Below are 12,848 nucleotides of genomic sequence, written 5' to 3'. Positions count from 1 at the left end.
TATGAATGGCTGTTTTCCCCTTGCTCCTAAACTTTTTGTTTCATGTATGTGGTGTATGTATAGGCGTGTGCTTTGGGGTATGAGGGTGCCTGCCCATGTGTGTATGTGTGCACATGCATGTGGAGGCCAAGGCTGAGGTCTTGCTTAATTGCACTCCACCTTGTTATTTAGGGGCGGGGCGGGGCGGGGCGGGGGGAGTGTCTCTCACTGAACTTGGAACTTTATCAATTGCCTAGACTGGCAGGGACCTTCAGCAACAAGCCCCAGGGATCCTCTGTCTTTGTCTCCCATGCACTAGAGTTATAGAAGCCTCTCTGCCTGGCTTTTGCATGGGTACTAGGAATGGAACCGAGATCCCCCTGTTTGTGTGATAGACACATTATCTACCCAGTGGTGCGCTAAATTTTGTCTTTCATGCTGTCCCCATTTTTGTATTTGCTTCTATGGAGATATTTCTGAGAGGGAGATGATAATGAGAAATGGCTTCTAACCAATATGTCCATGATAATGTTAAATCCCCTTGTTTTCATGGTTTGTATACACACACACACACACACACACACACACACACACACACACACAGACACACACACACAGACACAGACATTCACACAGAGACACACACACACATATATATAGACACACACACAGAGACACACAGACACACACACACACACAAACACGACTACTTGTGTTTAAATAATTCTGTCTGAGTTCTAAAATGTTTCAGAAGCAATTAAGAAGAACAAAAGTGCCTTTAAAAACAGCTAGGCATAAAAGCCATAACCACAGCCTGACTAATGGCTGTAGGCTTTTTTATTTACTGTGGATTATTCTAAATTTACAGATTCTTTGGGGACATGCCTATGACACACTTTGTTGTCAGAAATTTTGTTTCTGTCCTTAGCTTAGGGCAGAGCAACTCTGGATTCTCTTCTTAACAAAGCACAACTTCCTTGGCTGTCAGGACGGCAGGCTGTGGCTGGGGTTCCAGTTGCTCATCTTAAAAGTGCACACTCAGCTGTCATAGAAGTGGGCTAGGCATCAGGCCCCTGTACTTGTGCGGAAATATAATTTTCCTGAATCGTATGCCATAGATGAATAGGCCGGAATATTCTTAAAAGTATTAAACTCACATTTCCCACACACTTGGAAAAACGTCACTTGACTTGATAAAAAAACAAGAATGTCAAAGATTAACTGACATGTGAGGGACCTGAAGTCTTTGAGACACTGCCTACTCCTGTCCTTGGAGAACTCAAGGGATTCTGAGAGGGCCATTTTATACCAAGTCTGGCGCTAACAACCTCACATTCCAGCAAGTGGAGGTTGGGGCTTTTATGTCATGGTCTGTTTTATGTTAAGTTTTTTTTTGTGGGGGGGATAAATAGACAGAGGTCAACATCCCTGGAGGTTACAAGATCTAGGGAACACTGGGGTTGATGGAGGGAATTATGGGGGGATTGGGGTGGAGTGGGTATGGGGTTGTTCTCAAGGAGTAAAAGAAAGGTATTTTGGTGCAGAAGATACTAGGTGCCAGGGGTTGTGCCCATTTCTCTTCAGTTCTTTTCCTCAGGACAGTGAGCCTATGTGGCTTTTCTAGGAGCTGTATGCCTCTGCCTCCCAGGAGGTGACCGGCCCAGTGCTTGCAGCTCACCAGTGGGTGAACATGACAGATGTGAGCGTCCAGCTCAATGCCACACACACAGTGAGTATGGCAGAGGACACTGACCGACTTTGCTACGTGGACCAAGCACAGCTCACTGTTGCTCCCAGCTCAACTTGTGTCTCTTTCTTTGTTTTTGTTTGATGATCTTTCCTTCAGGTGAAGACGTGTAAACCTGCCCTGGGCTACAGTTTTGCCGCAGGCACAATTGATGGAGTTTCGGGCCTCAATATTACACAGGGTGAGAGAAAGGAGTATGGCATGTGTGCTCCCAGGTTTCGGGGGCTTCAGGCTTCTGTTTTCTAATGAAGCTGAACTGTGGCCAGTGTGTTTATGATTCCAGTCTCTAACTCAAGCGGCTCCAGGCTAGCTGAGTGTTGGTGTGATGTCTCAGGTTGTGCAGGGATAGGTGTCTTTTGTCCCTTAGCTTTGTTAATTCAAATATAACCAGAAACATATTCTCTTAGCATTTTAGCATATTGATGAATGTTGGTAACCCATTTAGTGTGTGTGTGTGTGTGTGTATGCGTGTATGCATATGCGTGCATACGCACATATGTGTAGGGATCAGAGATGTTGGATCTCAAGCTTCTTCTAACACTCAATGTTAGAGACTGGTCCTCTCACTGGCTTGGAAATTGCCATGAAGACCAGGCTAGTCTTCAGCATCTTAGGATCTGCCTGTTTCTATCTCCCATTTCACCATTGCCGAGATTACCGGTGTATACTAGCACACCTGCCTTTTTATGAGGGTCTTGGGGGATTGGAACTCAGATTTTCACACTTTAGAGACAAGCACTTTCCTCACTGACCCATCTCCCTGCCCCCATGGCGACATGCAAGAGTCTGAGGAAGGAAGCGAAAAGCATAGTCCTGACGAGGAGAGACAGTATTTTCAAATAATATGTCTGATAAAGGAATTGTATATAAAATGTACTTTAGAAACCTCTCACAATTTAGTAATAGCAGTTATTTACTGGGATATAATTGACAAGCCATATAAGTCAGGTATTTAAAGTACAGTTGGTGGGTTTTAATATTTTGACAGACATACAACTTTCCCAAAGTCAACGTTGGTGGTTCCATCACTCCAACAGAAGCTCTGACCATGCTTAGCCGCCACATATCCTCTGTCTCGGTATAAGCAAGCAGCAAACCTCCCATCCTTACATTTGCTACCTTAGACATTTCAAATGCCCAGGAATGCACAATATCTGGATTTCTGTTGCATCTTTGATGTAGCATTCTGCTTTAAGGTACATGGAGGCATAGTATGTGGAAGCGCTTCATTCCCTTTTAATGCCTGGATTAATTCATGCTATCAATATACCAGATGCTATTTGCCAGATGCTTAATTGATGGATGTTTGGGTTATTCAATTTTTTTTGTGTGTTAAAAATAATGCCTCCCTAAGTTTATATGTACAAGAGTTTGTGTGGGCCTGTGTTTTCAGTTTCCTCTTAGGCATATATATAGAGAAGTGCTTGCTGGTCACATGCTAACTGTGTTGTTACATCTGAGGTCCTTTCATATGAGCTTCCAAATGGCTACATTGCTTTACATCTGTGTCAGTAATGTCTCCATTAAAAATGTCCACATCTTGGTCAACTTATGTTATTTGGTGTGCTGATTCTAGCCAGCATGTGTGTGGGATGCTGTCTCCTTGTGTGTTTGATTTGCATCACCGACATAATGTCAAATGTCTTTTCATGTGATTATTAGCCATCATCTATATTTTGGGGGAAACTATTTATCCATATACTTTTTTTTTAAGTTTGGGTTTTTTATTGTAATTATTAAGTTATGAGGCTTTCTAAAATATATTTTTTGTATAGAAAGCCTTCATCAGATAAATTATTTGAAAATCTTTCCCTCATTCGATAGGTGGTCTTTGCAATTTCTTGATTATATTCTTTGAGACACAAACATCTATATAAGTTTCCTTTTTGTTGCTTGCTATCACATTAAAGAATCATTCACCGTCATGAAGCCTCATCCCATAGTTCTCAAAGTTTTACTATTCACAAGCTGGACAGCTGGCGTTCCATGTTGAAGTTATCACTGTTAATTTTTAAAATGAGAAAAAGGTGATGCAGTTCAAAAACTTGTGGATTAAATTAAACTGTCTTTATGACATAAATGAGCAAAGTTCATGTGAATACAGCTTTGGGAGTGTCAGACAAAATGTATTGTTATTGTTTATTAAAATGACAGTCTAACTAAGGTCTATTATTTTATGAATAAAGGAAACACTGCCCTTTCTATTAATCAAATTGTTGAAGCCATTGAATGACAACCTTAATAAAGAATTTGAAATATCTAAAATGATTGTGTGCCATACTATCTAAATCATGGCCTCCTCAGAGGGCTAGTCCAAGGTATCTTGTTAATCATAAGAATTCTAACAGGAACTACGGAAGGGGATCCATTCTGGGACACTCTTCGGGACCAGCTCTTGGGAAAACCATCTGAAGAGATTGTAGAGTGTCAGAAACCCAAACCAATCCTGCTTCACAGTGGAGAGGTAAGGCCTCTGATTGTCACAAGGAGCTCAAAGTGTTATACTTTGTCGCTTCTGAGCTATCAGATAATAAATCGTTAATGTCCACTGACACGGAAGATCTGATTTATCTATAATTCTTAGCTATGTTGTTATTTATTGTTATTGCATATTTACTACGACTACCACTATTATTGAATATATAGGTGGGGGCATGTCTGTAGAGGTCAGAGGTGCCTTTATGGAGCTGGTTCTCCTTTTGCTTGGATTCTGGGGACTGAACTCAGCTTTGTGTGCCTGGCACATTACCTGCAGAGCCTTCTCAGTCAGCCACCTCTCATGAATGTTTGATCTTAAAAGTTTAGATACTGGATCCAACTTTAAAGAATTACTACTGTGAAGTCTTCTGAGTTATCTGATTATTAAGAGACATGGAAGTGAGTGGAATATAGAAAAGGAAGACTAAAATTTGTGTTATTTGGGCTCCAGGAAGGCAGTCTGTGAAGAGTTCTTTGCATAGAAAAACATGTAGGTCGTATAGGGAAGGGCTCATGTGTCAATTCTCTCGTATTAGGCAGCATGGTTTATTTGTTTATTTAGTTGTATATGTATGTATTGTTTTTGTTTGTATGTGTGGCTGGGTGTATATGGTGACCAGAGATGTCATTGGATACCTCAGATGTATTCTCTGACTACACACCTTGTGTTTTGAGACACAGTCTTCCACTGCGACCTGCAGTTCACCAACTAGGCTAGACTGGCTGATCAGCAAAGCCCAGGGATCCTTCTGTCTCTACATCCCAGTGCTAAGATTATGGACATGCCACCATGTCTGTCTTCCATGGGAGTGCTGTGCTGCAGATCCAACCCAACTTCGCCTGCTTAAGTGGCGACATCATTAATTAAAGTGTTTTGTTTTGTTATGTTTTTCTGGAGACAGGGTTTCCCAGGATAGCCCTGGCTGTACTGGAACTTACTCTGTAGACCAGGCTGGCCTCAAACTCAGAGTCCACCTGACTCTTTCTCCTGAGTTCTGGGATTAAAGGCATGTATCACACCCAGGCTGAAGGAATTTTCTTTTCATACTACTTTAAAACACAAGTTTTTTTTTTTTTTTTTTTTTTATATTTGTGATGTTAAGATGTCATCCCACTGTTGGTAGAAGCATGATTGTTGAAGTATAAGCATTTAAAAATTATCCTTTTCCAGTATCCTATTAAAATTCGTAGGGTAGGAGAAAGAAGGGAGGAAGGAATGGCAAGATAGTTTCTACTAATCACCATATGGAAAAGATAGATTCTCTTGAAGGAAGGTTGGAAGATGAAGCCAGACTTGCACTACTGGAGTAAAGATAGAAATGATTGTATTGAACAATTCTAAATGGTATTCTATATTCATTGAGGAGATAGCTTCTTATACTACTCTGGCGGAGCCCTTGTTATACCATAATGAGGAGTGTACTAAAGCTCACTTGGTAAATTCAAGGTAAGATAGCACTGGGATTCACAGGTTGTGGTCAGGATATAAACATGCATGTGACGTGTTTCATGTTACAGCAGAGTTAGAAGTTAATCCTATGATATGGTAAAAACAAACCAAACTAGCTTCAAACATTCAAAATTGTTTAATGGAGGAACTTATGTGACGATTGACAATAGAAGGGGTAATTTATACCTAACATTACTTTCTTGTTTTGGGGTCTCAGCTGACGATACCACATCCTTGGCAACCAGATATTGTTGATGTTCAGATTGTTACCGTTGGGTCCTTGGCCATAGCTGCTATCCCTGGGGAATTAACGTAAGTTCTTCCTTAAAAAAAAAAAAAAAAAAAGTTCATAGTAAAGAATGTATTTCTGTTGAAATTACTTCTTTTTAAAGTTGTTTATCTTTTTGGTTTGTCTGTGGAGGGGCTTGTGGGCCATGCTATACTCGTACAGGTCAGAGATAAGTTGTCACTTCTCTTCACTCACCAAAGGGGCTCTGGAGTCAGAACTCAGTTCATCAAGCTTGCTGACAAGCGCTTTTACCTACTGATGCATCTCTTTGACCCTGGGATAAGTTCTTAGGGGAAGAGAATTCTCTGCTGATCTCTTGGTAGCCTCCTGTACTATGTTTGGCAACACTGACAAATAATGTTTCCTTATTTGGTGGAACCTCTGTAGAAGAAATCTGCCTATGCTTGTGACCTGTAAAAGAGATGAGGGAAAACATGAAAAGTTCACAAGCCTGGCATTCCAAAGGAAAAGGGGTCCAGTGGATTAAGGAAGTATGCAGACTTGAAATGATATTAAAACACTTAAGCATCAGTTTAGATAGTAAAAAGACAGAAGAATATTTTACGCCTGTATCTTTTACAGTCTTTCCTATCCCCACAAGGGAAATTTGTTGAACTAGCCCTTGAATATTTTTCTTCTTTCAAGAATTCATCAAATTCTTACATTCTGCCCAACACATCCTATCATTCCCATCACTGCCATCATTCACACAGATTATTTCACTACCTTTCAATTTGGGTTCCTCCATGGCTCCTCTGTAGTCCTTTTTCAACAGGACACCCAACTCCATTCCTTTACAGTGGTGGCTCTCAGCCTTCCTAATGCTGTGACCCTTTAACCTAGGTCCTCATGTTGTGATCTTTCCTACTTTATTACTGTGATTTTGCTACTTTTATGAATCACAATTTAAATATTGCCAAAATTTGAATATGTGCCAAAGGGGTTGTGACCCACGCGTTGAGAACCTCTGCTTCAAACCATGAACTAAACATGCTACTTCTCTGTCCCAGATCACCCAGCCCTTTCCCATCTTCTTCCAGGCACTCACCCACTTCCTTCCACTTTCTTTACAGGTCCACGCAGACTGTATCTCAGCAAGTTCCCTGCTGTGATTTCTTTTGGCTTTCCTTCTTTTTCACCCTGCTTCAGCCATCCTGCATCACTGTTAAGGTTTTCTTGTATAGAGAGAAATGTACCTGCTAAGAACATGCACCACTAAGCATGTTCTAGACTTGGAGATTTTGAACTTATGGTTCTTTCTGTAGAAAACACATTCTCTTCAGCTAGCCTCAAGGCCAAGTCTTTGAATTTTTTTAAATCCTTTGCTTAAATCTCTAATGGAGATGCTAATACTATTCATACTACATAAAAGCATCGTTACTAACAGCAACCAGCTGTCTCTCGCACATCAGCACCAGCACCAGTATCGGCACCAACACTAATGCCATCACTCCTATAATTCCATTTCACCTTTACTCTGCTTTATTAGTCTCTGGTTTTTTTTTGTTTGTTTTTGTTTTTGTTTATTGAACTAGCCCTTGGATTTTTTTCTTCTTTCAAGAATTCATCAAATTCTTACATTCTGCCCAACACATCCTATTATTTCTCATCACTGCCATCATTCACACAGATTATTTCACTAACCTTTAATTTGGGGTCCTCCATTGATCCTCTGTAGTCCTTTTTCAACAGGACACTCACTTTCCCATTTATAAATTTGGTCACCTTCCAGTTTTGGAATGTTGGGGTTTTGTCTTTTACCGTCTATTGTAACACCAAGAGCGGGCTCCCCAAAACCTGGAGTCTGCATATAGCCCCTGGGACCCTGCCCCCAAGTTAATTCTGATTGGGGAATAAAGATCCCAATAGACCTTCACAATATCAGGAAGCAGGAGTGGGTGGGTTGGGGAGAAGGGCGGGGGAGGGGAGGGTATAGGGGGCTTTGGGATAGCAGTTGAAATGTAAATGAAGAAAATATCTAATTAAAAAAAAGATCCCAATAGTCAATAGCTGGGGAGAAGAGACAGATGTGGGGTTTAGGTTTCCTGGACTTGAGACTACAGAGGAGAGAAAGTGAAAAGCCACCATGGGTTAGAAGAAGAACATGCAGAAAGAGGAGAAAGGAGAGCCACCATGGGTTAGCTGAGCCATAAAATGTGACCATGTGGGCTGGCCAATTGGAGCTAAGAGCATGATGAAACATTATAAGTAGTAACTTGGGTTACCATTAGGAAGGTAGATTCTAACAGCATGGAGGGTAGATAGTTACCCAGCTATTGTGCTGCTTAAGGCTTATTTAAAAATATAAAGGTTGTGTGTGTGTGTGTGTGTGTGTGTGTGTGTGTGTGTGTGTGTGTGTGTGTGTGTGTGTGTTGTATCCAGAAGCATGCATGGTCCAAGGTGGGTAGAAACCCCACGCTGGGATTATTCAATATATTTTTTTTAATACAGAATGTAATTTTCATTCCATTAAATCATTATCACTTTAAAGTGGGCCTGGTAAGCAGCAGATACTCAAGATTTGATTGAAGGATTAAATATGAAAATGAAGTGGCAAGTTCAGTGTAGGTGGGGTCAAGTCTCAAACCTTCTCTCTGTATCCCCTGCCCCCATTACTGTCATTCATGTTGGATGTAACTGACCCGCTACGTTGATCTCCTGAATAGAAAATGATGTTGTCATTTTTTGTGGTGCTGGGGGCGGAATCCTGGGCCTTGCACCCATCAGGGAAGTACTCCATCATTGAGCTACACCCGAACCCTTGATGGTCTTCTCTCATTGATTGACTTTATTGGTCAAATTGTGCTCAGTTCAGGATTTGCTTTGAAGATAGGCCAGTCAAGGGGAAAAAAACCTAAGCTTTTTACACCATCAACATGTACATATTTTACTGCTGTGTGTTGAGGTAGTCTAGGACTTTTGGCATGTACCAAAGGCCTTTCTGAATAGCTTACACATATACAAATGGGAGGATGTTGACATAATTCTGTTTTCTTGATTCAGAACCATGTCGGGACGAAGATTTCGTGAGGCAATTAAAAAAGTAAGTTAAATATCAAATACAACTCCTGTAAATTTATATTTGAGGAGGAAAAAAATTCCTCATTAAATTATTCTTTCCCCAAATCACTAAAGTTTATGTTCCTTGAAATTAGTGGATAGAGGTAAATATGAAATGTCAGTTATTTAAGAATCAGAATTCAACTATAAGGGAGTAATAACCAGGTTAAAGTATTTTATTGGCATTTACATTTATATAATTAAAAGTTGACAATGCTTGTATAATGTAAATAGTAATTATATCTAGAGGTTACTTAAATCCCCCAAAATGGGCTAAATAAAACCATCACATTTGGGGATTTTTTTCCCCTATATTTTCTTCAGGTTCAATATATATTGGAAACACTTGTAAAGTGATATAATAATGAATGTCTTGTCTTGTTATTTGGGTCTTATAAACATCTCTTTTATTAACATAATATAAGTTCAATGTAGTTGAGGCAAATTACTCTTTCATAGTAAGATTCTACATCTACTGATATGATTATTATGATTTTCATAGATCCATTGATTTGCCCAACTATAATGGGGATCTTGTCTTTTTTTCAAAGTACTCTTTGACACTTTCACATTCCTTGGTGGTTTGGGGTCATTGGGAAGATTTTTCTTAAGAGGTATATCTTCTGTTAACAATTCATACAAAATGTACACTTTATATGAAACCCAGATATTAATAGCCTTGAGCAGTGTAAATTTTCACTTTTCCCTCCTAGGAATTTGCACTTTATGGGATGAAGGATATGACCGTTGTTATCGCAGGTCTAAGCAATGTTTATACACATTACATTACCACATATGAAGAATACCAGGTAAAGTAAAAAGTTCTCATAACTTTTTTTATTACATAGTCTCTCTGGATCTCTTCAACCATGCTTCTGAGAGATGACTTTGTTGTAGGTGGGAATTCTAAGAGAATAAGCCAAGGATTATATTTGGCTTGGGGTTCATCACTTCCATGTACATGTCAGTGCCATCAATTCACTCACTGACTACCATGTAATGCTGGCATTTGTTTCATCAGGAGCACTGGTAATAAACCTGGGTTATGACATGCAAATAACTACCCATAATACATTTGGTGTCTTAAGCTTCTGTAGGTCTTCCTGTCTGCTATGTCTTGAATGCACTATGAATGAACTACTTTGCAAATGTAGCTATGGACAATCCTTGAAGTACAACCTGAAGTAGCATATTACTCTATATATGATATGACTCAACAAAACAAAACAAAATACAACCCTCTGAGTTAGTAATCTGATGCTTACAATTACTTCTTTATGTGTAGAGTTCTTAAAGCAGCCCAAATCCTTAAAAGAGAATAATTGGTTAAATATGGCAATAACCTAGTGTCCCATAATTAATAACTATGAATAGATCGCCTGGCATATCATGGCAATCCATACAGGAGCATTTGGTGATACAAGAGTTGGAATCTGCCCTGCTGCCTTCTGTTGGCTTTGCTAAAGGATCCTATTGTCTAGAAAATCTTAGTTGTATCAGTCTGTTTCCCATCATTATAATTATCTGAGACATCGATTTATACAGAGAAAGGGCTACTTTGCTTATAGTTCTAGAGGCTTCCATAGCTTTTGGCATTGCTAAGGATGCTGGAAAGATATGATAGTTCATGCTATCATATGTAAAACTCTTTGCTTTGTAACCAAGAAGCTTATTGAAATAAGAGAAAGAGACTGGTATTCAGAATCTCCCCACCCCCAGGGCATGAAATCCTTCTTCCAGCTACACTTCCTGCAGGTGCCACCAACTCCGTGTAGCACTTTCCATAGACCCAAGACTTTACCATGAGGAACTTGGGGGTGCATTCTAGATCCACGTTGTTGGGTGAAAGTTCTTACCTGGGGTTAGGAACAGTTGAACTTTTCAGTGTTCTCTGCTATTTAGTACTTTTAAACAAGCAACAGTAATAGTAACAGACCTCTTACCTTGTCACATAGTTCTTAGGGACCTAGAAATACCTTTTATTCCTTTTCTTTTGTAAACATGACAGGAGTTCCTAGGCCTGCCTTCACCAAACTATCTGATAGTGTAAAGAAGCAGCGCATGTTCTTTTTCAGAATTGGTCACTGTAGGTTGGTGAACATATTCCAGGGGCTAGGGTTGGAGGCAGAGTGAGTAGAGGGAAGCGTCCCTTATGCAGCATAGTGGAGTATTGACTTTGTTGAGAAGGTTTTGAAGAGAGTGCTTTGATACACTCTATAATAACATTGTTTGGAAGGTACTCTATGTATGTGGAGACAGAATTTGATTACCACATTAGAGAGGATCTGGGTGAGAAATGAAGGTTTGCACAGAACTAGGGCCAGGAGGAAAACAGAAAACCTTGAGAATTTTTTAAAGGAGGCATAATGACACAATCTGAGGACTTATAAAATGTAGGGTGAGGTGGAGGAGGGGTCTAAAATGATTGTCAACTGATCGCCATGGAGATACTGAAGTCGTGGCATGCAGAATACTGCAAGGAAAGCTGGTGTTTCTGGGAGGGTGAGGACCTTTGTCCACTGATAGCTTTGAGGTTCCTGTAGAGTCACCAAAGGCAGGGAGCTCATAACAAGATGCACTTGACTTTATTTTATAGCTGTGTGGTATGGCAGAAGTTCTTCCATCAGTAGAAGGGACCATTAGTAGCCAACTCATCTAGAAATTATTAAATAAGATCCATTTCACCCTCATTTTCTCTGCTTGATGTTCAGCCTTGGAGGAGATCACTACTAGTACAAGAACTTACAATAGACACAGGCATAAGAAGTGGAAGGTTGTAACATCTTTCAGATGAAAAGAAACGGAGCCTAAATGGAATAAGCAGAAAGAACCCATCACTTGGATCAGATTCAGCCATTCACTTTGGCTGGTTAGTGGAAAATGCTCACATTCTGTTTTTACAAAAACCACTGAGTATTTGCTGGTATTGAATAATGTAAATGGTCCAGACATCACTTTGGCAAAAAATGCTATACTTCCATAAAACTAATTGATGTATGCAAAACTACCTGTACCTCTTCTTGCTTTTACTGCAGGCTCAGCGGTACGAGGCAGCATCTACAATCTATGGACCACACACCCTGTCTGCATACATCCAACTCTTCAGAGACCTTGCTAAGGCAATTGCTACGGTAATGAGACCGTGGTGTGTGTGTGTGTGTGTGTGTCTGTCTGTGTCTGTGTCTATATTTGTCTTTAGGGGAAAAAGACACAGAGTCAAAAAAGAACCTTAGATACACATGTTATTTGATTAATTTTATATTATATGCAATTCCCCTTAGGAAAGAAAACTGGAACAACAATATTACTAAGAAAATAATTCAAAGTTTACTGATAGTAAAATTCTTTTTTTCAATTTTTTATTAGATATTTTATTCATTTACATTGCAAATGCTATCCCAAAAAAATTCAAGCCCAATCAATTTCATTTAGTAGCTATATATATATATATATATATATATATATATATATATACATACATACATACATATATATATATATATATATATATATATATATATATATATATATATACACACACACACACACACACACACATACACACAGCCAGTGTTCACTTGCCAATCTTTTCTTCCTATTTAGAGAGTTGAGTAGACCATGTAGTTACAGAATACTTAGATGCTCATTTTCTTCATTATATCATCTCTGAAATTAAGATGCGTTTTCCAATTGGAGAAACCTCACTCTTATAACTAGTAGCATTTTAAATTTCTTGATGATTTAAATAGTATAAATTGTTTTAATGAATGGAGACTTAGGTTTGTTGAACTCTAGTATTGCCTTGGCATGCACACATCTATATTTCTGAAATATATACAACTGAT

General features: G+C 39.4%; 1 protein-coding gene across 1 annotated transcript in view; it reads left to right on the top strand.

Annotated features, from left to right (window-relative positions):
* Asah2 (N-acylsphingosine amidohydrolase 2) overlaps nucleotides 1–12,848 on the top strand; it is a 118,495-nt gene that overhangs the window by 84,749 nt on the left and 20,898 nt on the right. Inside the window, exons 14-20 of the mRNA NM_018830.1 lie at nucleotides 1,604–1,708; nucleotides 1,826–1,907; nucleotides 4,075–4,190; nucleotides 5,872–5,966; nucleotides 8,947–8,986; nucleotides 9,717–9,812; nucleotides 12,039–12,134. Coding sequence (NP_061300.1) covers nucleotides 1,604–1,708; nucleotides 1,826–1,907; nucleotides 4,075–4,190; nucleotides 5,872–5,966; nucleotides 8,947–8,986; nucleotides 9,717–9,812; nucleotides 12,039–12,134 — 630 coding nt within the window. The remainder of the gene's footprint in view (nucleotides 1–1,603; nucleotides 1,709–1,825; nucleotides 1,908–4,074; nucleotides 4,191–5,871; nucleotides 5,967–8,946; nucleotides 8,987–9,716; nucleotides 9,813–12,038; nucleotides 12,135–12,848) is intronic.

The sequence above is a fragment of the Mus musculus genome, chromosome 19 (assembly GCF_000001635.26).
Source record: "Mus musculus strain C57BL/6J chromosome 19, GRCm38.p6 C57BL/6J".
Classification (NCBI taxonomy): Eukaryota; Metazoa; Chordata; class Mammalia; order Rodentia; family Muridae; genus Mus; species Mus musculus.
The sequence above is the reverse complement of the archived record's forward strand: the minus strand, read 5'-3'. Positions and strand labels throughout refer to the sequence as shown.